This window comes from Panulirus ornatus, chromosome 1 (assembly GCF_036320965.1).
Source record: "Panulirus ornatus isolate Po-2019 chromosome 1, ASM3632096v1, whole genome shotgun sequence".
NCBI classification, from domain to species: domain Eukaryota; kingdom Metazoa; phylum Arthropoda; class Malacostraca; order Decapoda; family Palinuridae; genus Panulirus; species Panulirus ornatus.
Window position 1 is genome coordinate 22104056 of NC_092224.1, and position 27674 is coordinate 22131729.

Here is a 27674-nt window from a genome sequence, read left to right on the forward strand (position 1 = left end):
ATCAGAATAACGAAGAAAATAAATACAAAGAAAACCCCTTCCGTGATGGAAGACAAAATAATAATCTCTTGAAATTCCCCCCCCCCCCCCCCCCCAAAAAAAAAAATGTGCCAGGAGGTTACTGAAGAATTCAGATGGCAAAGAATTCAGGCTGACAAAATCAATAATACAGAATAAAACCGGCAGGAAAATAATATCGTCTAAAGTGTATCACTAACCTTAAGAGTATAGCTTCGAACACTATTGGATTGGGATGGAAGCGTCGCCCTGGAAGACACCACCTAAAGACAGTCATAGGGAAGGTTTCTGAAGGAACTAGACCCACACTAGGCATATGGACCGGCTGGTAGCTCAAACACATATACACTAAGAACGTGTGCACAAACCCGAGACGGTGTGTGTGTGTGTGTGTGTGTGTGTGTGTGTGTGTGTGTGTGTGAAATCTTGTTGTAAGAGGTTGCTTTCATCTTACGAGTTGAGACAAAAGGACACAGTACATGTTCTTGTGAAAGATGACAAAACGGTTGCTCTAAATAACAAATCTTTATAATAAATAACCAGAGTATGCAAGTTACGGGAAATATAATCAAGATGTAGGTAGAGAGGAACGCTTGGCTTCAGAGGGAATTTTATAAGCGGAAGGCAACAGGCATCAAGAGAAAAGAGCACTTGTGTAACAAGGCTACTGGACCTGTGTGAGCTGGACACACACACACACACACACACACACACACACACACACCTCTAGGAACGGAGACACGTATGCGGTGGATTCGTATGACTGACCAGCTGGAATGACTTTGACACCGAACCTCAAAACATGTTGGTGTGGAAGATGGAATTCCAGGTGAGGATCACAAAGGAACGCCAGAAGGGATCGACAGCCAACCAACTGGGACGGAGGTACACACTACATGCTCGAGCTGCTGCCGTAGAAAACTTAGTGGAAAAAAAGAGTTAAAAGTCGCACAGGACTCGGTAATGAACCTCTGGCGTCCATGTTTTATGTACAGGATCTGCAAGGACTCGGATCATACCTGAATAAGTTTTCAGATGATACCCAGACTTACATGGGACACAGAGAACGTTCACAAATACAGGGACGTGCAACACGATCGAAGATAAACTGTAAACATTAATGTTCAAATGTATGCGCATGGCTGCAGAAGTTTCATCTAAACTAGAGTGTAAGGTAATCAAGAGGGAAAAATTTGAAACAAAAGAATGGAATTTGAATACTAAATAAGGGATGATGCTACAAAAATATGATGAACTTATAAGTGGCGCCTGGGATGTGTACGGTACACAACGTATCCTCACAAATTACATCAGAGGAAAGATGAGGAAGACAAACCATATCTTTGTACGACATCACAATCACCTTCAGGGAAATAGGATCAAGATATATCGTCATGTAGAACCCTGATCCAGCACGCCTCACCAGCTTGGTCTCCATAAAGTCACATTAGAAACGTTCGAGAGATGGTCCTGCAGGAGGAGGCGGTGATGGTACCACAACCGATGGGAACAAATTACGAGTGCAAATTCCTTGAAGCATCATCGCTTGAGAGAGGAAGACTGAAGGAGGTGACAGGGTAACCTGTCTTGCCATTCGCCAGGAGTTACTGTGAAGTTAATATAAACATTCTCCATTGAAATAAAGAAAGTACATTAGAGTACGTCGAGTTAAAAGAATTGTCCAGACCGACGTGATGTATAACATAATTCAAGTGATATGATAGTGGACGTGTGGTGCATGTTGCACGCTGAAGCAGCGAGTAACTGCAGCCAGGAAGGCTGCCTCTGGCAGTGTGCTGGTGGTTGACCTGATTACCTGGGTGCTGGCCAACCCTGTGTGGCGCCTCTCACCTCTCCCTCAACTCTCTCTCTCTCTCTCAATCTCTCTCTCTCTCTCTCTCTCTCTCTCTCTCTCTCTCTCTCTCTCTGGGTTCCCAGTACTGTATGGAAGCTTACAGACTCGCAAGACACACACACACACACACACACACACACGTACACACACACACACACAAAAAAGAAAAACGCCAACAATATGTCTCACATCCACATTATCACTGACCATCATCTCACTTACGAGTAAGGTTAATGGCCATCCTCACTACACCCTCATATCTAACTTTTATTTCCACTGGTGGGTCGATTCACCACACCCTCACCTTCCGGAGGGAGACATAGGAAGGAAAAGAATACAGAAATTCGCTCCACGAAAAGTGGCGCGCTGCCGCGGAACGTGAAAATCTGATGTAACATGATGCCCGCGAGACTGCGAGAGCCAATATCTCTCTTTCCGAACGTCTAACACACTCACACATTTTTACACCACAAGGACCCTGTCAGGAGGCGCAGCGTACGCCAGCCAGTGGGTGTGTGATGAATGCCGTGAAGATAACTCACAGGGACCTGCAGGGAAGTCTGGGCCAATATTTCAAAGCGAATCTTTATCGAATTTCCAACTCACAACAAACCAGCGTGGGAAGCCTGAGTGTATCTGCAGGTGTGTGGATAAATATGTACATCATTAAATGTTCAATATACATTCTGCATGTATAAATGGGTTGTCTTTATATTACCTTATTAAGTTATGGAGAGAAACAGATCAGTCACTATGACCTGAAGGCGGGCTATACACTCGTATGAATCGCTAACTTTTCGTAAAGATGTCTATCAGATTATGAGGAATCTGTGATAAGAGTTCAGACCAACAGAATCATGTGCAGGTCTATGATAACGTAATGAAGCAAGAGAGAGACGCAAAATAAAAAGATCGACTGAGATCGGTCTTATACTTTCACCCTCAAATAATTTACGAAGTGTTAGACAGGCAAAAATTTTGGGATGAAGGTCTGGGTGTAATTACCTAAGTGTGGTGTGTGTGTGTGGTATACGTATAAAGACAGGCTACAAAAACAAGGTCATGAGAAGGCCCACCACGACTGGAAAACGTTTTCTATCACATACAATAAGCAATAATATTCACACACACATACGAGTGTAAGGCTCCCTCCCTGTTTGTACAGTTAATTACACAAACGTTTTTGTATGTTTGGATACACTTATGCGTACGCGTGCATATATATATATATTCTTCCCTGTGGATAGGGGAGAAAGAATACTTCCCACGTATTCCCTGCGTGTCGTAGAAGGCAACTAAAAGGGGAGGGAGCGGGGGGCTGGAAATCCTCCCCTCTCGTTTTTTTTTAATTTTCCAAAAGAAGGAACAGAGAATTGGGCCAGGTGAGGGTATTCCCTCAAAGGCCCAGTCCTCTGTTCTTAACGCTACCTCGCTAATGCGGTAAATGGCGAATAGTTTGAAAGAAAAAAGAAATATATATATATATATATATATATATATATATATATATTAGTACCGTGGGTCTAGGGAAAAATTTTATTATTTGGAGGCCGACGTGGCAGGAGCAAATAACCCACCCCAACCATGGTCATTTCGGGTGAAAGAAAAATGAAAAAAAGAAGAAAATAGAAGACCAGCCAGGTCTAGGCATAACTGATATGTCCCCTTAGTACTGGTCTTGACCTGACCTGCAGGCTGAAAGACCTGACCTAATACCAAAGGTCTTTAAAGAGCGCGGCTAACTTGACCATTACTGCCAGTCTGGCGCGGGAGTTCTCCTGCTACAATGAGCAGCCGCCCTTCTGCAGAGCATCAAGGACGGGCGCCATAAACCTCCCTCCACTCCGTCAATCGTCCGGTGTTTACGCTCCATTACAGCCATTAGAGCGTTAATTAGCGACAGTGTAACTTGAACAAGTTGCTGCCAGTGGCTTCGCTTCTAATGAGATCTGAAGTTTGGTAGACTGAACACGTACAACTTGTTTCAAAGGCTCGAAGCACGTTTCACTGGAATCAAAGCAGTCCCAGTGAACACACTGAAGCTGACATTAAACACATGTCGAACTATATATTATCGAGTAAACGTTGTTATAATTTTCACTATTTTCGCAACACCAAAATCACTACAAAAGATATTTTTTTTCGTCCCGCTGAAGTATCGAGTTCCAAGAGAAGCAGAATTTTTACAAAAAATGTTCAACGAGAAAAATTTAGATCTAACTTTAAACCAGGCAGCGTTTAATATCTTAAAGAGACGTGGACAATGTCAGCGACAAGTTAAAAAGAAAAATGTCACGATTCTTTGGGAGGAGGGGAGGCCCTTTGGGGAAAATGACCTGTATTGTCATCACTTACAAAATAAACGAAAATAAAACAAAACAAAAAAAGTTACAAGCTTGAGCCGGAGGTATTTGTCGAGGATCAGCAATTTATCATATTACACTTAAACAGCTGTTGTGGTGTTAGCATAAGAGATGTGGACAAGTCGGGGGGGATGCCGAGGCCATCATCAACAAGATCACTTGGGCAAATAATGGTCGAGCGCGAGACAAACACAGGACGTGAGGAGCCGTGACCTGAGGGCCAGTCAGTGGTTTATGTTAGGATGACGATTGATGGAGCTTTGTTGGCGGCTCGCCTCACACGCGACCTTACTTAAATGATGGCACGCGGCTCCGGGCGATGCTGCTACTGCTGGCGGTACGGGACGGGGTCTACTGAAGGTACTGGTGGTGATATCAACTAGTGGTGCCCCTGGAGGTGACACGGGTGATGGTGGGGACAGTGGTGGACATAAGAGCACCTGCTGTTGGCACCAGTGAGGGTTGTGTTGGTCGTAGTGACACTGGTGGAAGTGGTGGTGGTGATGATAGAGGTGGTGTCACACTAGTGGTGGTAAAAAGGGTGGTACTCGCGCTGATCGTGGCTCTGGTCGTGGCTGTGAGGCTGGTGACACACGGAGTGGTGCTGGTGATCATACCGACGTCAAACTGGTGGAGGCGCTGGTGGTGTTGTGTGCTGGCCAGCGAGCCTCATTTGGAAGACTGACGAGTCGAGAGATTCCCGCCTCAGTTGTCTTTCGTAGGATTACCACCGGCTCAGCGGGAGTTGAAGATGAGAATAAACACGTGTGGAAAAATAATAATGCACGCCCGCCTGCACCACCGTCAGCAGCGAGTCGATGACTTTGAAATATAAATATATATAGATTCCACGAACGAGACGGCTAACCCATCTTTATATTCCTCATTTGTCAAGGCTTTTGACATGCAGTTATAGCAGTTAATCACGGTGATTAATGAACAATAGAATCTGTTTTAATTTGCTATTGTTCCCTAAAAACATGGAATCATTTCACTTCGCAATTCTGTCAAATTCATATTCATAACGAGGGATAAAATGAGATGAGCGGTCTCGAACACAGGTAATGCCCAAGACAACACCAGAGGGTGGAAGCCTCAGCCACAGGGTAGACATGTTCTTGACCGATGCATTTCCAGACGGCCACCACCACAAGACGACTCCAGTAACAAATTTCCCGTCATGACACAAGGGTATGGCCGGCAGCTCTATAACGAACATATCTGAGCCACATTATCTGTTTGTTTTACGTTTTGGTGAAAAGTATCATAATTTTCATTTACATTCATGTGATGAGATGCTAACAGTACGATTACCAAGAAGAGTTTTGTTTATCAATTGCCTATAATAAGAAATTCTCTCTGTCCTAAACAAATGTTCAGTGAACCAGATCCGGGTTTACGGGTTAAGCAATGGCTGCTCACCAGGAGGTATAGACCTGAGAGCCTATGTTACCCTACTCTGGTCTATTTTCTCTACTGGCGAAAGTAGCGAGACAGGGCGGGAACATGGGAACAGTCTAATGGTATACCTCGCTCGCCACTGTGGCGCCCCAACACTCATCTCGTGGCCAGCGGCTAAAAGGGCTTGAGGGTTTCCAGTTGTCACCAGGCGCAAAAAAGAAAGATCCCTTCATGATTCTCCACATGTGACTGACCTTTAGGCCACTGGGACAGACCTGGGTGTTGTCCCACACACCCGCGTGATGGGCGGACATGCTGAGAGCAACAGAGGCCATAGAGTTACAATGACCAAGAATAGACAAGGGAAAAGACAACAGGTGCGCAACTGCGTCACGGACGACAAGTGCAGACCATCTCAAACTCCGAACCTGTGGCACAGCACGTATCAACAACTCATAACGCTATGTCGAGAGACTGGCAAGACCGAAGCAATCGCGAAGGGGTTCACTCGCATTTAATATTTTGAGGCTTCGTTTCGAGTATTGTCTTGGTGTCAGAAGCACTGCAACTGCTATCTGGGCTTCCACTTGCCTTGTACTTTCGAAGACACGATCACAGGTCAGAGTGCATACGTGAGTAAAGTTACACATGTACACATTTTTTTGCGAGATTAACTGATTAAGATCATCAGCAACGTCAAGAGCTATATCCAATGGAGGCGATTTGTTACTGAAAAAGATGTTAATTCAGGCCTTCGTGCCGTCCAAGTCAGCGCTCCCCTTGGGTTAAATCGAACCTTCGAAGCTATGCTCCTCAGATCTGAACCAGTCAGTTGTATCAAAGTCTGGCTAATAATTTCTCATCAAGGAAGCTGACAGCTGCTTCACGTGCTCTCGAAAGACCGTCAATCACGACCCAGAGCAAACAGTACAGTCGACTGTTCAACAACACAATTTCATTCCCCTGACAGCTGACCTAAAGTCTGAAATACAATGTGACGAACCACACTGCATGAAGCAGTCTGTTTGCAGCTACAAATGTCACCGAGGGTGAGGAGGAAACGCCAGAGATTGCCTAGTGGCTCAAAGGCCATCATCCACGTCCATCAGGTGCTAAAGCAACACATCCAAGTACGAACGGCCAAGTCAGCGTCAGGAACATTGTTTTAATGAATGACGGAACAACTGGGAATCAAAAGAAGTCACTGACATCATACCTGCAGAAGCCGCAGGACATCTCGCAAAACAACTGACGCCGTGCTATGGATAAGTAAGGTTCTGGAACGAGAGCAGGTCGGCTGCTGGCCTGCCTCAAGTATGGGTCTGGATGAGGGCAAGCCTCTCTGCTGGTCTCACAGCCAGCGGGTTACATCACCTCACAACCAGCACTTCATCAATGTTCCAAATCGCTTGCTGGGCACAACACATGCCTCCAAACCTGTGTAGCTCTGCAGGTGTGTTACTCAGTCAAGGTCTGCTTTCGTAACTGACTGTTTAAACTGAAGAACTGTGAGGTTATTATGAATAAGTATGCGTCAATATATGATTCGTATTTGTTTTCTGTGTACTCATTTACAATGTATACTATATATATATATATATATATATATATATATATATATATATATATATATATATATATATACACACGAGTCTTGCCGAAAAATTAACTTATTGTTTTGCTTATTCATTCATCATTCACGAACAAGCTTCCTGCGGACACACATGAAGAGCTCCGTTATTTCTCTGCATATTCAGTTCATTCCATCTTATCTTTTTATATGAAGCTTATCTCTGTAATCTGATCATATTTCTCTGTTCTAATCGAATGCCACGATAACAGGCCATAGTGTCAAGTGACGCACCACATTATAATATCTTCGGACAAGATACGTCAGTATGTCTGGAAGTCTCATACTTACGTAGTGAAAATGGGAATTTGAGGGACGAGAGCGGCGCACAAGGGCCACATACACAGTAAGAGTGCATGTGGCCTCAAGATTATCCTCAACACCTGAAGAAGGTGTTACAAAGATTTCTTGGTTGTTGGTTATAACAACGTTGACGACGGCCTTAATGACCCTGGCAGTTAATAAGCCTAAGTGCAAACAACCAGCCAACCCAACAACCACTACAGTCTTACAACCATCTTGAACGCCTGAAGAAGTTGTTTCATGACCTTTTTTTTCTCTCTCTTCGATTCGTGGTTATAACAACGTTGGGGCCGATCAACCCTGAAACTCTATAGGCCCAAAAGCCCAAATACCCAGTCAACCAAGAGTGTCCCCAAGATATAAAACACAACATCTATAGGAACCAGAGAACAGTCAGCTGCTCATAAACTGCCGGGATACTGAGAGAATCAGTGTTGCAGATGACGATAGGAAATCCCTCACAACATCACTAACACCAAACCTACAGTGTCAGCAGCCACTTGTCAGCGGCTGTGGCTGACGCAGACGTCAGCGGATTACAGAGCCAATAACACCAACGTCGAAACTTGGCTGATATTTGAAATATTAGAAGTAAAATTTACAAAATTACTTGATACTACAACTACTACTACTAATGATAATAATGATAACCGCCCTGGAACAGAATCTGAGAATCTACACGTAATCTGACATGGCATTTGTGTTGTCATATATGACAGGCGGGTTAGACTCTAGCCGATATCCAATCATCAGCCGTCATACATCAGGTCTTCATAAAACACAAGTACGTCATCTTGAGCTCTGCCACATCGTAAATCATCGTTGTAAAAAAAAACAAAAAAGGAAAATAAATCACATTCAGTAAAGCAATCGATAGACGCAAGAAGCAACCAGGAATATGACACTGGTCGCTGAAGCGGCCGGGGAAAATGGTTGGGTACTCACTTGACGAGGGTCAGGTTCTCCCGCGGGATCTCCTTCAGGTCCTTGACGGTGCAGGTGCCGCCACCGAACTCGTAGTTCGGGTTGTACTCCGTCACGAACCCAGTCTCTCGCAGACGGGTCAGCTCCGACGAGGGGTCTCTGCTGAACATCTCACGTCGCATCAGGTTAAACTTCTTTTTCTGATAACGATTGTCTGAGGGAGTAGCAGCAGAAGTAGCAGAAGCAGGAACAGTAGCAGCAGCAGCAGCGGTGGCATGGAAGAGAGAAAAAAAATATATCTAAAGAATACAGCTACAATGATATGCATAGCAATCTCATCACCAATTACACTAATTACATTTTCTTAAACACTACGGTAAGAAATTACAATTTATACAGCTCTTAAGTCTCTATGTCCCTCCCTCCCTCCGCCCCCCCCCTCTCTCTCTCTCTCTCCACCCATCTACTCCTAATTCCCCCACTAACCAGAACCTCTTGCGACACTGTTGCACGCCATGGCTGTGGAATCCATCCATTATCACAGCTGACGATCCTGCAGCTGTTCTTCAGTACACAGAGCCATCCCTCGTATCCCCTTTATGGCGGCTTGGTTCATACCCTATCCTTCACTGTATCCCCGAGACCACCACACACAACACTTGAATATCCACCACTGGAAACCCAGTATTAAATCTTACGTAAGAATAGGTTTTATCAGTTACGTAACCAACCATCAAAACAGCGTTGGATGGTTTAATGGAAGCATAAAAACCACTATTGCTAGTTTTTAGTCCCAGAAAGACAGACAATCATGATACTGAACCCTACTGAGCACGACGCTTCTTCCCTTGCATACGCTGGCCTGGCCTCTGACACTCAAATGTTCAGTTTGCAGTCGAGTACATCATACCCAAAGGTCGAACCATCGAGTTCAAGGCAAATGACCTCGCAATGAAGACCGATATCAACATTTCGACCAACCCACCATCTTTCCTTGCAACAATATACCTGCAAGATTAATGAACTCCAGTGAACGCTGAGGATATGCTAAAAGTGAGGGAATGTAGTCAACTGATACTGAGGTGACGAGTCACAACGGCTCAACGTTGCAAATTAAGGGCCATGTGCAAATACGCATCATCAAAATGACAGACAACTTATTTCAAAGCCTTATAATATTTCAGCTTTCTTGGTTTTCTGATATTTTTCCCCTGATGTTTTTCCTCTCAATAAAAGCCCCTGACATCAACCCTCCTCCCTCCTCCCTAGGATATTTCAGTTTCAGTAAGATTTCAACATTTCCCCAGTGATATCTGACCCTGTTCTCTGGGGATCGTGTATAGGGGAACCGCTCATACGTCACCTCATCCCCCCGTGTCACACGGTTTAAGACACGCTCCATCAGTCGCTCCTTCCTCACTAATGATATCTCCAGGATGTATACATATACGACATCCCAGCACCTCCTCAGCTCTTGCCACTGATCAGGTCTCCTCCTGTGCGTCTCGTCTTTCAGACCCATCATCACCTTGCTATTGTCGACTCCTTATTTCCTCTCGCGTCACACTCATCTTTAATGGCCTCGCACCATCCTCCTCCTAACACCTCCTCCTCAATGTAAATGTGTCGGGAACCTCTCCGTTTCCCCTCAACCGATGACACAATACGAGTCTGCAAAATCTTCCTAAACTTCTACTTCTCTCCATCATTTCCCTCATCATGCTTCCTTACCGGTCATCTCGTCGTTCACAAGTCCATTTATATGGACGTTATAGAATGATTCGATAAAAAAATGAGGAGGAATACCTGAAATTTGATGCCAAGTCACTCTCCTTCCCGTCTTTTTTTCCCCCTTCTTGTCCTAACATAAGCCAGGGCTCCACTGTGTAAACGTATTCCAAAACCATCGTCATGCGACGGGTCATGTCCATGAGTACTCTTTCCTCTCTCTCTCTCTCTCTCTCTCTCTCTCTCTCTCTCTCTCTCTCTCTCTCTCTCTCTCTCTCTCTGTGTGCAATAAGAATTCAGTGACTTCAACCATAAGGTCATTTGGTAAGGTACTTTCATTCCAAAATAGATACGTGCGTGTGTGTGTGTGTGTGTGTGTGTGTGTGTGTGTGTGTGTGTGTGATCACTGTTTGTAATTACTGTATATGTCACGGGGGGAGAGTTTTACACTCGTGTTGCCCCGTCTTTTTTTTGCTCCTAGCCGAAGCTTGACGTGTGTGTGTGTGTGTGTGTGTGTGTGTGTGTGTGTGTACATGAATACATCTTTAATACCAACCTATCAGCAATATATATATATATATATATATATATATATATATATATATATATATATATATATATATAAATGTAAATCATAAAACATAAGCTACTTCTACTCAAAATCCTAGGCCCCAGCATGACGTCCATGCGGAAGGCCCAGGAGAACAAAGCAGTGGGTGGTGGTACTCACAGCAGCAGATGGAGGTGGTGGAGATGAGGACGACCAGGAAGATGCCTATGATGATGGTGATGAGGTAGATGGTCTGTGGGATGGGCCCCACGGGTCCAGCTGGAGCGGAGGAGAGGAGAGACATACTGTTAATTCCTCTGGGGTCTACAGGGGCATGGCGAGGGGCGTCCTCAACACAGACGTACAGACTGTTGAACACTGTGGTAAAATTAGACACCAAGGACCGTCTCATACCCAGGCCTGGCTGTCTGTGTGGTGATCATACCTGCCCCAGTGTCCCGTGTCACCCCTAACAGGTGCCCCAGTGTCGGGTGTCACCCCTCACAGCTGCCCCAGTGTCAGGTGTCACCCCTCACAGCTGCCCCAGTGTCAGGTGTCACCCCTCACAGCTGCCCCAGTGTCACGTGTTACCCCTCACAGCTGCCTCAGTGTCACGTGTCACCCCTCACAGCTGCCCCAGTGTCACGTGTTACCCCTCACAGCTACCCCAGTGTCAGGTGTCACCCCCCACAGCTGCCCCAGTGTTGGGTGACACCCCTCCCAGCAGCTCCAGTGTCAGGTGTCACCCCTCACAGCTGCCCCAGTGTCAGGTGTCACCCCTCACAGCTGCCCCAGTGTCAGGTGTCACCCCTCACAGCTGCCCCAGTGTCAGGTGTCACCCCTCACAGCTGCCCCAGTGTCAGGTGTCACCCCTCACAGCTGCCCCAGTGTCAGGTGTCACCCCTCACAGCTGCCCCAGTGTCAGGTGTCACCCCTCACAGCTGCCCCAGTGTCAGGTGTCACCCCTCACAGCTGCCCCAGTGTCAGGTGTCACCCCTCACAGCTGCCCCAGTGTCAGGTGTCACCCCTCACAGCTGCCCCAGTGTCAGGTGTCACCCCTCACAGCTGCCCCAGTGTCAGGTGTCACCCCTCACAGCTGCCCCAGTGTCAGGTGTCACCCCTCACAGCTGCCCCAGTGTCAGGTGTCACCCCTCACAGCTGCCCCAGTGTCAGGTGTCACCCCTCACAGCTGCCCCAGTGTCAGGTGTCACCCCTCACAGCTGCCCCAGTGTCAGGTGTCACCCCTCACAGCTGCCCCAGTGTCAGGTGTCACCCCTCACAGCTGCCCCAGTGTCAGGTGTCACCCCTCACAGCTGCCCCAGTGTCAGGTGTCACCCCTCACAGCTGCCCCAGTGTCAGGTGTCACCCCTCACAGCTGCCCCAGTGTCAGGTGTCACCCCTCACAGCTGCCCCAGTGTCAGGTGTCACCCCTCACAGCTGCCCCAGTGTCAGGTGTCACCCCTCACAGCTGCCCCAGTGTCAGGTGTCACCCCTCACAGCTGCCCCAGTGTCAGGTGTCACCCCTCACAGCTGCCCCAGTGTCAGGTGTCACCCCTCACAGCTGCCCCAGTGTCAGGTGTCACCCCTCACAGCTGCCCCAGTGTCAGGTGTCACCCCTCACAGCTGCCCCAGTGTCAGGTGTCACCCCTCACAGCTGCCCCAGTGTCAGGTGTCACCCCTCACAGCTGCCCCAGTGTCAGGTGTCACCCCTCACAGCTGCCCCAGTGTCAGGTGTCACCCCTCACAGCTGCCCCAGTGTCAGGTGTCACCCCTCACAGCTGCCCCAGTGTCAGGTGTCACCCCTCACAGCTGCCCCAGTGTCAGGTGTCACCCCTCACAGCTGCCCCAGTGTCAGGTGTCACCCCTCACAGCTGCCCCAGTGTCAGGTGTCACCCCTCACAGCTGCCCCAGTGTCAGGTGTCACCCCTCACAGCTGCCCCAGTGTCAGGTGTCACCCCTCACAGCTGCCCCAGTGTCAGGTGTCACCCCTCACAGCTGCCCCAGTGTCAGGTGTCACCCCTCACAGCTGCCCCAGTGTCAGGTGTCACCCCTCACAGCTGCCCCAGTGTCAGGTGTCACCCCTCACAGCTGCCCCAGTGTCAGGTGTCACCCCTCACAGCTGCCCCAGTGTCAGGTGTCACCCCTCACAGCTGCCCCAGTGTCAGGTGTCACCCCTCACAGCTGCCCCAGTGTCAGGTGTCACCCCTCACAGCTGCCCCAGTGTCAGGTGTCACCCCTCACAGCTGCCCCAGTGTCAGGTGTCACCCCTCACAGCTGCCCCAGTGTCAGGTGTCACCCCTCACAGCTGCCCCAGTGTCAGGTGTCACCCCTCACAGCTGCCCCAGTGTCAGGTGTCACCCCTCACAGCTGCCCCAGTGTCAGGTGTCACCCCTCACAGCTGCCCCAGTGTCAGGTGTCACCCCTCACAGCTGCCCCAGTGTCAGGTGTCACCCCTCACAGCTGCCCCAGTGTCAGGTGTCACCCCTCACAGCTGCCCCAGTGTCAGGTGTCACCCCTCACAGCTGCCCCAGTGTCAGGTGTCACCCCTCACAGCTGCCCCAGTGTCAGGTGTCACCCCTCACAGCTGCCCCAGTGTCAGGTGTCACCCCTCACAGCTGCCCCAGTGTCAGGTGTCACCCCTCACAGCTGCCCCAGTGTCAGGTGTCACCCCTCACAGCTGCCCCAGTGTCAGGTGTCACCCCTCACAGCTGCCCCAGTGTCAGGTGTCACCCCTCACAGCTGCCCCAGTGTCAGGTGTCACCCCTCACAGCTGCCCCAGTGTCAGGTGTCACCCCTCACAGCTGCCCCAGTGTCAGGTGTCACCCCTCACAGCTGCCCCAGTGTCAGGTGTCACCCCTCACAGCTGCCCCAGTGTCAGGTGTCACCCCTCACAGCTGCCCCAGTGTCAGGTGTCACCCCTCACAGCTGCCCCAGTGTCAGGTGTCACCCCTCACAGCTGCCCCAGTGTCAGGTGTCACCCCTCACAGCTGCCCCAGTGTCAGGTGTCACCCCTCACAGCTGCCCCAGTGTCAGGTGTCACCCCTCACAGCTGCCCCAGTGTCAGGTGTCACCCCTCACAGCTGCCCCAGTGTCAGGTGTCACCCCTCACAGCTGCCCCAGTGTCAGGTGTCACCCCTCACAGCTGCCCCAGTGTCAGGTGTCACCCCTCACAGCTGCCCCAGTGTCAGGTGTCACCCCTCACAGCTGCCCCAGTGTCAGGTGTCACCCCTCACAGCTGCCCCAGTGTCAGGTGTCACCCCTCACAGCTGCCCCAGTGTCAGGTGTCACCCCTCACAGCTGCCCCAGTGTCAGGTGTCACCCCTCACAGCTGCCCCAGTGTCAGGTGTCACCCCTCACAGCTGCCCCAGTGTCAGGTGTCACCCCTCACAGCTGCCCCAGTGTCAGGTGTCACCCCTCACAGCTGCCCCAGTGTCAGGTGTCACCCCTCACAGCTGCCCCAGTGTCAGGTGTCACCCCTCACAGCTGCCCCAGTGTCAGGTGTCACCCCTCACAGCTGCCCCAGTGTCAGGTGTCACCCCTCACAGCTGCCCCAGTGTCAGGTGTCACCCCTCACAGCTGCCCCAGTGTCAGGTGTCACCCCTCACAGCTGCCCCAGTGTCAGGTGTCACCCCTCACAGCTGCCCCAGTGTCAGGTGTCACCCCTCACAGCTGCCCCAGTGTCAGGTGTCACCCCTCACAGCTGCCCCAGTGTCAGGTGTCACCCCTCACAGCTGCCCCAGTGTCAGGTGTCACCCCTCACAGCTGCCCCAGTGTCAGGTGTCACCCCTCACAGCTGCCCCAGTGTCAGGTGTCACCCCTCACAGCTGCCCCAGTGTCAGGTGTCACCCCTCACAGCTGCCCCAGTGTCAGGTGTCACCCCTCACAGCTGCCCCAGTGTCAGGTGTCACCCCTCACAGCTGCCCCAGTGTCAGGTGTCACCCCTCACAGCTGCCCCAGTGTCAGGTGTCACCCCTCACAGCTGCCCCAGTGTCAGGTGTCACCCCTCACAGCTGCCCCAGTGTCAGGTGTCACCCCTCACAGCTGCCCCAGTGTCAGGTGTCACCCCTCACAGCTGCCCCAGTGTCAGGTGTCACCCCTCACAGCTGCCCCAGTGTCAGGTGTCACCCCTCACAGCTGCCCCAGTGTCAGGTGTCACCCCTCACAGCTGCCCCAGTGTCAGGTGTCACCCCTCACAGCTGCCCCAGTGTCAGGTGTCACCCCTCACAGCTGCCCCAGTGTCAGGTGTCACCCCTCACAGCTGCCCCAGTGTCAGGTGTCACCCCTCACAGCTGCCCCAGTGTCAGGTGTCACCCCTCACAGCTGCCCCAGTGTCAGGTGTCACCCCTCACAGCTGCCCCAGTGTCAGGTGTCACCCCTCACAGCTGCCCCAGTGTCAGGTGTCACCCCTCACAGCTGCCCCAGTGTCAGGTGTCACCCCTCACAGCTGCCCCAGTGTCAGGTGTCACCCCTCACAGCTGCCCCAGTGTCAGGTGTCACCCCTCACAGCTGCCCCAGTGTCAGGTGTCACCCCTCACAGCTGCCCCAGTGTCAGGTGTCACCCCTCACAGCTGCCCCAGTGTCAGGTGTCACCCCTCACAGCTGCCCCAGTGTCAGGTGTCACCCCTCACAGCTGCCCCAGTGTCAGGTGTCACCCCTCACAGCTGCCCCAGTGTCAGGTGTCACCCCTCACAGCTGCCCCAGTGTCAGGTGTCACCCCTCACAGCTGCCCCAGTGTCAGGTGTCACCCCTCACAGCTGCCCCAGTGTCAGGTGTCACCCCTCACAGCTGCCCCAGTGTCAGGTGTCACCCCTCACAGCTGCCCCAGTGTCAGGTGTCACCCCTCACAGCTGCCCCAGTGTCAGGTGTCACCCCTCACAGCTGCCCCAGTGTCAGGTGTCACCCCTCACAGCTGCCCCAGTGTCAGGTGTCACCCCTCACAGCTGCCCCAGTGTCAGGTGTCACCCCTCACAGCTGCCCCAGTGTCAGGTGTCACCCCTCACAGCTGCCCCAGTGTCAGGTGTCACCCCTCACAGCTGCCCCAGTGTCAGGTGTCACCCCTCACAGCTGCCCCAGTGTCAGGTGTCACCCCTCACAGCTGCCCCAGTGTCAGGTGTCACCCCTCACAGCTGCCCCAGTGTCAGGTGTCACCCCTCACAGCTGCCCCAGTGTCAGGTGTCACCCCTCCAGGTACTACCAGCTCATGATCTGGTCTGGTTCATGTTATATCCAAACACCTAACTTAGAACTGCGCTCGTCCCAAATGTCTCGACTTTCCCTTCAAAACTGTCCATATCCTTTGAGCAGAAATGATGTATTTTTTTCTTTATATTTTACTTCCATTTCCATCATAACTGTGGACTTCAACACTACTCTTTCCTGACGCTGAGAGACCAATTGTAGAAACCTTATCTCTACTATCATCTTCCTGGCATCTTCTCCACTGAGCCACTGGTCACATCCCATCGTCGGTAAGATAAGGAAGGGCTCCATGACCGAGCCCGAGTTCCTCCCACTCACCGTGGCCTTCACACTACCACTATCTTTCTACTCGTCTGAACGCTGTTCGATATCTGCCAAACGTCCTTCACCAACGCGTCTCAAATACGTAGTATAAAGGAAGAGATTTCTCATAGTAAACTACTTACATCTAACTTGAAGGCTACGGATACACTTAGAACAAGGTGCAAAGTAATTCAATAATGATTCTCACTGGATAACTCCGTTTAAACGAGTAACATGACACACATATATTTCAGCTCTTTACATATTAGAAGCTAAAATACCTCCTCCTCAGATTATCCAACACCTGAAATCAAATTTAATCTTCATCTATCTTTTCTCACAGAATTTCCATACCAGTAAAGTCTTTTCACTCGACACGGTGTTCCTTCATAGCTATTTTCCTGCCGGCTAATATGTAGGAAGGCGTGGGTAGATGGGCAAGGAGGAGCAAAGTCTGTTGAAACATCCTGTTTTCCCACCTATAGAGATTAGGAATCTAAGTTACGATCGCTTTCCTCATACGACATATAACCCCGTCATGAACCGTTTGGTCTTCTGTTCTCCGCTTATCCCATGCACTACCATGTACTACCAAACTGGGATGGGCTCTGGGACGTCTTAATCACTGGATCCACCTTCCCAAGGATCCCAGGTCTCCAGCCAAGACCATGAAAGATGCCGTCATCCTTGGGATGAAAGTCTTCGTACACTGCTCTGTCTTATCAAAAAAACAGGCCAACTGTGTGTTAGTTCATCACTTGAGACAGAGCAAAGTTAGTTACATGTACACCCACAACACAGCCTCGGTGCCAGGACCTGGCATACACCATATAAAACTGAGCAAAATGCACAATAAACTTAGAAAATCACGAGATGCATCGTTCTCTCTTTCCATCAGTTTCATCTTGTTCCTTATCCAGTTCAACTTATAATGTTCCCACCCACGCCACCTCTTACATATCCTAATCTCACTTTGGCAAGATTCCAATACACAATTAATCTCTTCAGCTCTTTGTCTGAAGAGGATTAAGTATCTGAACTTTGGAATCACCTCCTGGCTCAGCCAACACGAGGAGTGATGCTTCCTCACATCAACCACTCCTCCGTGATACATTCCAAGACGAAGTTCCACGTTTGGGCAACATCTATCCTCAAGACAGAACCACAGTTTATTGTACGTGTTGCCAGACCTCTGCTACCCACTGCCACTCTCCCTTACTCCTGGAATAATCATAAGCGATTCTTCACTCCTAAAAAATAGGTGATCCTTCACCTCCATCCAACTACAGACCAATAATAACCTAAATCTAAAGTCATAGAAACCATGAAATTCAGAGAACATCTCTATCATATGGAAAGGCAAGCTAATCTCAGAGCCACAGTGTGGTTCACCCTATCTAGATACTTTCCCGTCTCCTTGGTGAAGATTTTATCGGTTCCTGGCAAACCTGGTGAATCAAGTCTAATCACCTCGGTTATTACCAAGAGTTTTCGACCAACTTTGGCATCAGTCGCTTATCTCCAAGTTATCCCATTGTAGACTTCCTCCCTCATTACTCTGGATCTCTGCGCTTTTACTTACTGCCGCATCCGTGCAGTGTTGGATACCTCTTGTTATACCTCCTTGTAGGATCTCTTAATGCCCTTTCCCGCAGTACACACACACACACACACACATATATATATATATATATATATATATATATATATATATATATATATATATATATATATTACAACCCTCGCACAGTGCGAAAACTCGAGCCGTGTAATATTCAATGCATGAGGAGCTATACGGTTTGTCATTTGTCACAAACAAGTCAAGTATTCCAGCTTCCTCTCAACTCTATGAAAGTCCCAGTTACCCTTTATCAATAATAATCACCCTTCGTGGAATGACTCCTTGGAACCAACACAGCTGTGAACCTGCTTCGAAAATGACACCGAACGCTTCTGTTCAGTCTTTATGTTTACGTTTACCCCTACCTTGCATCCTCCAAATTACTTGCCCTCTCCCCACATCATGTACATCCTCCTCATACGGCAACACCTTTCCTCACCATCTGATGAAGTGCATCCCAGCCTTCTTCTTCCTCTTCAACCCTCGTTGACATGATCCAAGTCACTGCCATACACACACACACACACACACACACACACACACCAGCCGACCTCTCACATCACAACTCCCTCCCTCCCTCCAGGCTTACAGTTCCGCGTCCTCTCCATTCTCATGTTATTGCCACTCTTTTACAGTCAACGTTCTCATGAAATTCTGCTTACCATGCCTCACTTGTCTGATCCGGGACGTTACCCTGGTTCTTGTCGCCATCACAAGGCTGTTATCCATTTTATACGACCATCATCCTGTCTCCTGTCGTTCCTTCCAACCCCACACTGCCCTCCTGGAGGACCCTCATCATGCTCATGGGGTTCTCCTTCCACACATAACCCAAAGCTTTTCAGATGAGCGCTATACAAACGTATCTTGTCACCTCGGTTTCCATAAAGTGTCAAGTGTATGGGGGATCCCATTGTAAGTGGAGCACCTAAAGTGTAACATATATATATATATATATATATATATATATATATATATATATATATATATATATATATATACACTGGTGTTACATGGGTCACATGCATAGTGTGTATATGGTCTTTAACACGTTAAAAATATATTTCGGGTGAAGGATGTAGCACGACGTTAGTGGTCTTAAAGACCAGGCAATTGATAGACCTAAAGCCTAACGAACCGACCTGGTGTTACCGGACCTCTCAGCCAGGTGTTTGGTCCCGTCGATGATGAACTGGCTGTAAAGGAATCCATCAGTCCCTCCTCTTAACCTCCCTCAGCACTCATGTTGTAGGAGCCCTAGTGAAGGAACCCTTATACATATATATGTAACAATAATACATATAATCGCAGAGAGAACATATAATACAAAACATAGCTCTCGATATATTATGTTCAACTAGGAACACGCTAAACTACGAAGATCAGAGATCTATTGCATTATACCTGCAAGTGACAACGATCATTCCTACATGAAATGATTATTGCTGACGTTCTACATATGAACCCTCCCTACTGCCAGGCCATCATCACCACCCACCTCCTCCCTGGAGGGTGGGTAGGTGAAGCCCGTCAACAGGAGGTGGTAACCGAGGACGTCACAGCCAAGACACACCACCTCCCAGACCCCGTCAGCAGCTGATGGCCAGCGTCAGGACCCCAAAACATAAGACCTAACCAAAGGCTTTTGATTCGATGCTCAGGTGGGGCGTTATTACAGCCACGAGTTCCAGAACGTTAAGTGAACGACTGCTTGTTACCCGAGCAGTGACGTGAACTACCCTGCCCCTTGTTTGAGCAAAGCAAACGTCAATGTCACCTCACTTATAATTCTTCCGCTGGTCACGTCCCAGCTCATGACACTACGGAAAACAGTCAAATTACCATCCACGTCGTTTCTGAATGATTGGGTGAAAAGTACACAACAAAAAACGAAGCCATATTACAGTGTGACCAGCAAACACACCAACTATGGTATACAAGACGATCGACAGATCCTCACACAGTGAAATACAGCGAGGGTTAGAAGTGATGTTGAAACTCTTAAACTGGGTTTGGACACTAAGAGATCACCTCGGAGCTTCAAATTATTCTCGGGTGTAGCCCATGTTCAACGAGAAACACGATAAACTATGAAAATCAGGGAGTTTGTGCATTATTCCTGTAAGTGACAGTGATTATGTTCATTCCTACCTGAAATGTTTATCTCTGACATTATTCATTCAACAACCATCATCTTTATTACATGGACAGTTTATGCCTGTATTACATGGACAGTTCATGACGTGTAAAAATGATTTTCGTGTAAACAGTGAACGTAGATCAGAATTGCGCAACACAATGTAGTAAATGCGACCTTTTCTGTGCTAAATATATTATGAGGAAGCTATGTAGATAAACTTATGGCTATGATGGTATCTCTTGTGGCTTCTTATCTCCCTCCGTAACGTCTAAATCTGAGGGGATCAGAACCTATGGTCGTACTACAGACAGAAGAGGTGTTAGTCGCTCATCTGTAACCTGATTAAGCTCAGATTGATGGTAGCACAACGGATAGTGGATGCCTGGCTGGCTGGCTGGTTGGTTGGTTGGTTCATTTATAACTTGTGTGTGTGTCGGAGTTCCACAACCAGAATCTATAGAATATCTCACTAGTATATAATAAAACACATACACTACACTAGGTGAGGCAAAAAAAGGATTATACATCATTCATGTGATCGCTCAATGTAACCTGTTTGCATTTCTTCCGCACGGCATATCATGGTAAATACTAATGATGAACATAATGTGTCTCCAGAAGGTTATAGTCTCTATGAGCGAGTGCGGGGTTATGGTGACGTAAGCAAAACAAACCAACATGTCGCGGTACACGTTCCTTTTTCCTGTTATCCCACGACTTCAAACAAACGTTGATCCAAAAATAGAGTTTTAGGTCATGAAAGGCACAAGAGTTGGCTAAGTATTTCTGTGCCTCACACAAAACGGAATGTGACATACAACAAATATTAAAGTCATGTTACTCAGGGGTACAAAAGGCTTCACCAAGACCCCTGGACAAATAATTCCCAAGGTAAAAAAAGAGGAGGCAAAAAACGAAAAAAATATTTGGTCGAGAAACGACAGCAGACGGAGAAATAACGCTAGGCCACAATACGTTCTTTCATCATCAGCGTAAAAACATGGACACAATACGGACGTATTACGTCCCATCAAGACAAACAAGGACAAATGACAATGTACCTCAATAGAGTCCTTTAGACACCCACACACACACACACAAGAAAAAAAAGTAACTGAGCAAAACACTAAATGACATACGTGTTGCAAATACGGACGTAGCAAATACCTCACCACCCACCGATGAACGACGAGTGACACCTGACGTATAGAGAGGGACACGAGGGCACGAGGCACCTCCTCCAGCATACAGTAGGGGAGGACTGTACGTACACCAACCCAACCTGGGGCAGTTGAGGTTGCTGTGGCGACTCCATCTAGATACACGAGAGAGAGAGAGAGAGAGAGAGAGAGAGAGAGAGAGAGAGAGAGAGAGAGAGAGAGAGAGAGAGACTTGGCTCTCTCTCTCTCTCTCAACCTCACAATCACTCATTCTTTCCATCTTTACATTCTTTACATACAAGTTTACATGAGAGAGAGAGAAAAAAACCCCCAAATCTTTATAAAAGCTATCAAGTTGATCAAGCAGCGACACGCACAGGTAGACGGACCTGTGTGTACAAACACGGGACAAAGCCCTGGCTATCTTATTCTCCAGCGGAATTCTTCGCCTGACATCTAATTTCCGTCACAGAATGGAAACTGATACACAGCTTTGAAAAGAAACACGATGCTCTTGCCCCCAGCAGGTATTGTTGCTCCTCCTCCTCCACACAGCCGTCACCCCCAGCAGGTGGTGGCTAGGTGTGGTAGGTGTTCCCCAGGTACCCTCCACACAGCCTGTTCACCACCAGGTGGTGGCCACGTGTAGTAGGTGTTCCCCAGGTTCCCTCCACACAGCCTGTTCACCACCAGGTGGTGGCCACGTGTAGTAGGTGTTCCCCAGGTTCCCTCCACACAGCCTGTTCACCACCAGGTGGTGGCCACGTGTGGTGGAGCAATGATACTGACGCAGTCCCATACCAAATGTCTGTCACGTCTTCATTACCGCATCCTCACTTCCTTTCCAGCTTCTCTTCCTTTGTTATATTTTCTCCCTTGTTTTCCCAGCTCCCAAGACTGTAACTTTTTGTCTTCATAACTCCTCATGTAATAACCCATTGTCTTTACGATTCTTCATGTTATAATTTCGTGTTTACTACTCCTAATGTTATAACCTATGTCCTCACTATTCCAATCCTTATCTTCACTATTCCCCATGCTATAATCTCTTGTTTTCATCATTCCCCCTGCTGTAGTCTCTTGTCTTTACCAATTCCAAGGATATAACCTCTTGTCTTTACCATTCCCCATGCTATAACCTCCTGACTTCACCATTCCCCACGATACAACCCCCTGTCTTCACCATTCCCTTTGACACAGCACCTTCTCCTCACCATTCCCTCCCATACAACCCATTGCTTTCCCTTTACTTTTCCATAATTCTCCATTATTCTACATACTGTCTACCACTACTGCACAAGCCCTACCGACCCAAACACTCTCTTACCCTTTTCCAACACTTCTACATTCCAGACTTTACCCCTACAAACCTTCCTCAGCACCAACACTCCACCTAACTGAAGTCTTCCCCAACCTCCAACACTCCCCATCTAACTCACGAATCTTCCCTAGCCTTCTACACTCCCCACCTACCTCACAAATCTTCCCCAGCTTCCTACACTCCCAATCATCATCATCATTATCCCCTCGTTATCTAATCATCACATCCATCAACAGTGTCGAGCGGAGCTTTTGCAACTTGATCACAAACCTCAAGTGCGTCGCACGAACATAGAAAGACAAACTGAAGCCCACTCCCACACGGGAGGGTGGCCCTGCCCACAACAATGACGTCCCGTAGCAAAAATTATATGTGCGAGAATTGTATTGGTCTCGTGCGAGGCTTCTGGCTCTGTATGGTGCAGCCGTCCAAGTGAGGCCACCTCAACAATGCTCGCAACACATCAGAGGCAACGGAGGGGCTATTTTTACAGTCTCCCCAATACCCTTGTCCCATGTTTTTTTCCCAGGTAACTTGCATATTGTGGACATGTCCTAGGGGCAGACAATGGCCTTCTGAAAAGTCCGTCTGTCAGTCTATCTGCCTGACTGACTGTCTCTTTTTCTTTCTAGTCGTGGCCAGTTGGGAGGTACTCTCTCTCTCTCTCTCTCTCTCTCTCTCTCTCTCTCTCTCTCTCTCTCTCTCTCTCTCTCTCTCTCTGCAAGTGTCACAGAGTCACGGAAATTAGACACGAGAAGCTATGCAGCTCAGATCTCGTAACGACTGAAGAAGACCAGACAAAGACTTCAAAAGGAGAAAAAGAAAGATGAGGAAGGCCAACGGTCACGGACGAATGTCTGTCAGTAAGTCGCCCTCCAAAAAATACCGTAAACATCTTTATGCCAAAACACATCAGCATCCCCCCCCAAAAAAAAAAGAAAAAAAAACAAACGTTTGATAATCCTTCTACTCTAAAACAATACTCAAGATGGCCAATGACAAATTTGACAGAACATCATCATCCAGTATATGGAAAGATATCTTTATGCAAAATTTGACGAATGTGCACATGAGGGTACGAGGTGGCCATGGTATAGAGCTAATTGAGAGATGTGGTATACAAGAGTTGACTTGCCGAGAATGGGATGAACCAGGAAATATGAAGCGGTCAGGGGAAAACCATGGAAAGGACTGTGAGGCCCTTCTGGTTATGAACAAGGGACTGTGGTTTCGATGCATTCTACATGACAGCTACACATTGGATATAAGCGAATGTGGAAATTCTTGCGTCTGTTTCTGACTCTACCTCGCTAAGCGGGAAACATAGAAACATACATACTTTTTCTTCTTTCTCTCATACTTGTTCGCAGTTTCCCGCTAAAAACAAAGGAATGACAGGCCTTATTCGCTCACATCCATTCTCTAGCTGTCATGTGCAATGCACTGAAACTAAAGACCCCTTTCCACGACCAGGCCCCCACAGACTTTTCACATGCCCTGGTTCAGTCCATTTATACCACATCAATCAAATTCACTCTATCCAGTGCACGCCTTTCACCCTCCTGCATGTTCAGCCCCGACCACTCAAAACATTTTTCACTCATCCTTCCATATTCAGTTAAGTCACTCCATTCTCTTCTTACCCTCCATTTTTGACATGTATATCCTCTTTGTCAACCTCTCCTCGCAGATTCTCATCAAATGTTCAGACCATTTCAGCACACCCACTTCCGCTCTCTCAACCACTCTTCTTATTACTACAAATCTCTCTTACCCCTTTGTTACTTAATCAGATCACCTTACATTGTCCCAAGACACTGCATTTCCTACACTCCCACCCTCCTCTGCACAACCTTATATGAAGACCATGACTCACATCTACATAACGTAGTGTGGACTGCTATACCCTCAAACATAACCGTTTTCATCCTCCCAGACAACGACTTCTTCTACCGGATATTCCTCAGTGCCTCAAGAACCTTCGCCCCCTAACCTACCCTATGACTCATTTCCGCTTCCATGGTTCCATTTGCTACCATGTCCACTCCCAGGTATCTATCTAAAGCAACTCACTTCTTCCAGTTTTCTTCGTAAAACTCACACTCGATCTAAGCTGTCCCTCTACATTGCTGATCCTACTAATCTTGTTTTCATTTATATTCACTGTCAAGTTACATCTTTAAAACACTTCCAAACTCAATCACCAGTGTTGCAGTTTCACACTCGACTCTGCCACCAGCGCTGTGTCATCAGCAAATGATAACCGACTCACTTCCCAGGCCCTCTCATCCCCTACATACTACATATCCACCCCTTGTCTCGAAAATCCTTGCATTTACCTACCTCACCCTCCCATCCACAAGCAAATAAAACGGCCACGGTGACATCACCCATCCCTGCAGCAGACTAGCCTTCATCTGGAACAACTCACTCTCCTCTCTTCCTACTCGTACACACGCCTCACACACTTGATAAAAAAAAAAAAACTATGCTTCCAGCAGCTTTCTTCCCACCCAATACATTCGTAAGTACATAGTAGGATGGTTGAGGTGTGATGATGATGGAAGAGGGAGGGGTACGTGGGATGATGAAAGGTAGGGACAGGGGTGTTGGGTGATGAAGGAAGGGTATGGAGACCTTGGGTGATGAAGGGAGGGAATGGGGACGTGGGGTGATGAAGGGAAGTAATGGGAACGTGGGGTGATGAAGGGAAGTAATGGGGACGTGGGGTGATGAAGGGAAGTAATGGGGACGTGGGGTGATGAAGGAAGAGGGCGGAAGACATGAGATGCCGGTGGGGAAAGGGCTATGAAATAGTAGTGGAACATGTTGGAATGGTGGAACGCGAGACTGAACTCGGAGATGCTGGACGGTACTGAAGTAGCTGAGGCAGCTTGGGATCCGGAGGGGATGAGACATCAGGAGACCTGCATTGGGTGATACAGTAGGGGACCTGGAGTAAGTAATAGAGCAGGGGGACCTGGCGTGGGTTATAAAGCAAGGGACTTGGAGTGGGTGATATAGTAGGGGACCTGGAGTGAGTGATGCAGCAGGGGAGTAGCAAATGGGTTGTGCTGCTGTGGGGGCGGATGGCTGGGACTTGTGGGCGGCCCTTGTGGTAGCCTCTGATATAATACATCACAATCAAAACTTTGAAACTTTCATCCCGGGAGTAAGAGCTTCACCCCGAGTCTTCCGCGTGTGGTGGGCGGAAGGCCAGTGTGTGTGTCTGGGTTCTTGCTGGGGTGTGATAAGGCGCGCGGGGCCTGATCCCCAGGCAACTACCTGACGGACGGGGGGAGGAAGCCGCAGTGACGTTCACCTAACATGGCTCAGTAAACACAACACACCGGACGAAATAACGACCTTACCCTCGAGAAGTCCCACACGGTGGAAGTTCAGTGCATTTTCTTACCAGGCGCTGTCGACACATGTTTCTTTCCCCACGTCTTATCTTTTGACACTCCGCCTTTACCCAGAGAAGCAGCGAGTCCGACATAAAATCTTTGCCTCGCTATTTCTAAATTCGTCAACGGAAGAATGAAGAAAAAAAAAAGACGGGACTTGATGGCTTGCAGAGTACGTATGACGTTCACGTTCACCTGCAAGGTCTACACAAGATCGGCAAATGGCGGAGGAAGAGAAGATTAGCCTAAAGAAAACACGGCGATGGATATTTCGATGTCATTTTCCAAAGTTATTTAAACCGTCTTTCAGTAAGAATTTGGCTGTAATTTTATGATGTAAATATAACTGTTATCCTATTTACTGTATAGAAAATGACCTCGTTATCTTGTTCGCTGCGTGGGACGTTTGACTGTCATTTGACGAAGTTAGACATCTTGCTGTCGACGTGTCAGTCGTGCATGACATGCGACTGTTATCTCGCCAGCAGTGGGAGAAAATAGGTAACTAAGGCATCTCGCCACCACTGCAACACAGGAGCCTTTTGGTTCTACGACCACAGAACAACCTGTCTCTCGCTAAATGGGAGGTATGAATTAATCAGCCTCTTCAGGTGCACCTATGCCTAGCCCTTGCCATCCAACAGTGATTCTCAGCAATCAACTAAACTGCAAAACTATGATTTCAGCAGACAATGGCAAATCTAACCAAATCAGCTTTCAAAATTGAAATGAAGAGACGTTTAATATCTGACTTCTAAATTGGAATGAATGACTCCACTTAGAAAGAAAAAATATTTAAAGAAGGATGGGTTCCTTTTTTTTTCTTTCTTCTTTTTTTACGTTGGAGGCTCCAGTCACGGACATAATAAGTCCACATCAAGGCCGGGCCTCGCTTGAAATACAGAGAGGTTAATGAAAGGAAAAAAGAAGAGTCAAGGGAAGGTTTCTGCGAATTTTGAAGGAATTGAAAAACCTATCTCTTAAAATCTGCGAGGTCATAGTTATTGGAAAAGACATGAGAGGGCAGTGTGTTCCGAAACATGAGTTGCCAACGGCCACACAGTAATCATGTGACGCAGCAGCTTACCGAGTATTGATTGGTCTAGCTAGTGGTGGGGGCACACAAGCAGCCAGCTCTTGGGGGCAAAAACCAAAGTAATACCTATAGAAGAAGGGAAAGTGAATCCACATTGGGAAGACGATGTATGGTCAGTTACCATAGATTCTTCAGCCCGAGGCCAACAGTATTTACCTATAATTTTTCTAGTAAGGTTGATATGAGGGGGAAATATATGATTGGGTAAGGAAGGTAAAGTGAAAAAAAATATGACGATATTTAGTACAGGTTTACTGGGAACTGTGAGTAGTCTGTTTAACATTTAGTCTTGGTGCCATATCTCTTTCTTTCCGCCATACTGTGTGTGTGTGTATGTATGTGTGTGTTGTGTGTGTGTGTGTGTGTGTGTGTACACTTGCGTAACGATCCAATTTGCTGGTTGGGCTAGGAATTAGCTACACTAGGCTGAGCGACGCGAAAACTAACATCAGAAGCCAACATGATACCTTACCATCTGGCTCTTAAAGAAGGAGATCTACAAAGCATAGGATATGGACCATATACCCCTCAGGATGGTCCATCTACACATGGCTCACGAATCTCGTGAAATTCATAGTTTCCATGTATACTATCTATCGAATTATCATCATTATTTTTCTTAATGACATGTTAGGCGGCAAAGGCAACTAAATGC

The 27674-nt window shown here is 48.0% G+C and overlaps 1 protein-coding gene across 2 annotated transcripts in view; it reads right to left on the reverse strand.

Moving 5' to 3' along the window:
• Positions 1–27674, reverse strand: part of LOC139763053 (tyrosine-protein kinase receptor-like) — a 1458433-nt gene that overhangs the window by 179435 nt on the left and 1251324 nt on the right. For both annotated transcript variants that reach the window (XM_071688765.1, XM_071688676.1), the window contains exons 21-22: positions 10953–11051; positions 8516–8708 (exon numbers count right to left, since the gene is read on the reverse strand). In XM_071688765.1, the coding sequence (XP_071544866.1) occupies positions 8516–8708; positions 10953–11051 (292 nt within the window). The remainder of the gene's footprint in view (positions 1–8515; positions 8709–10952; positions 11052–27674) is intronic.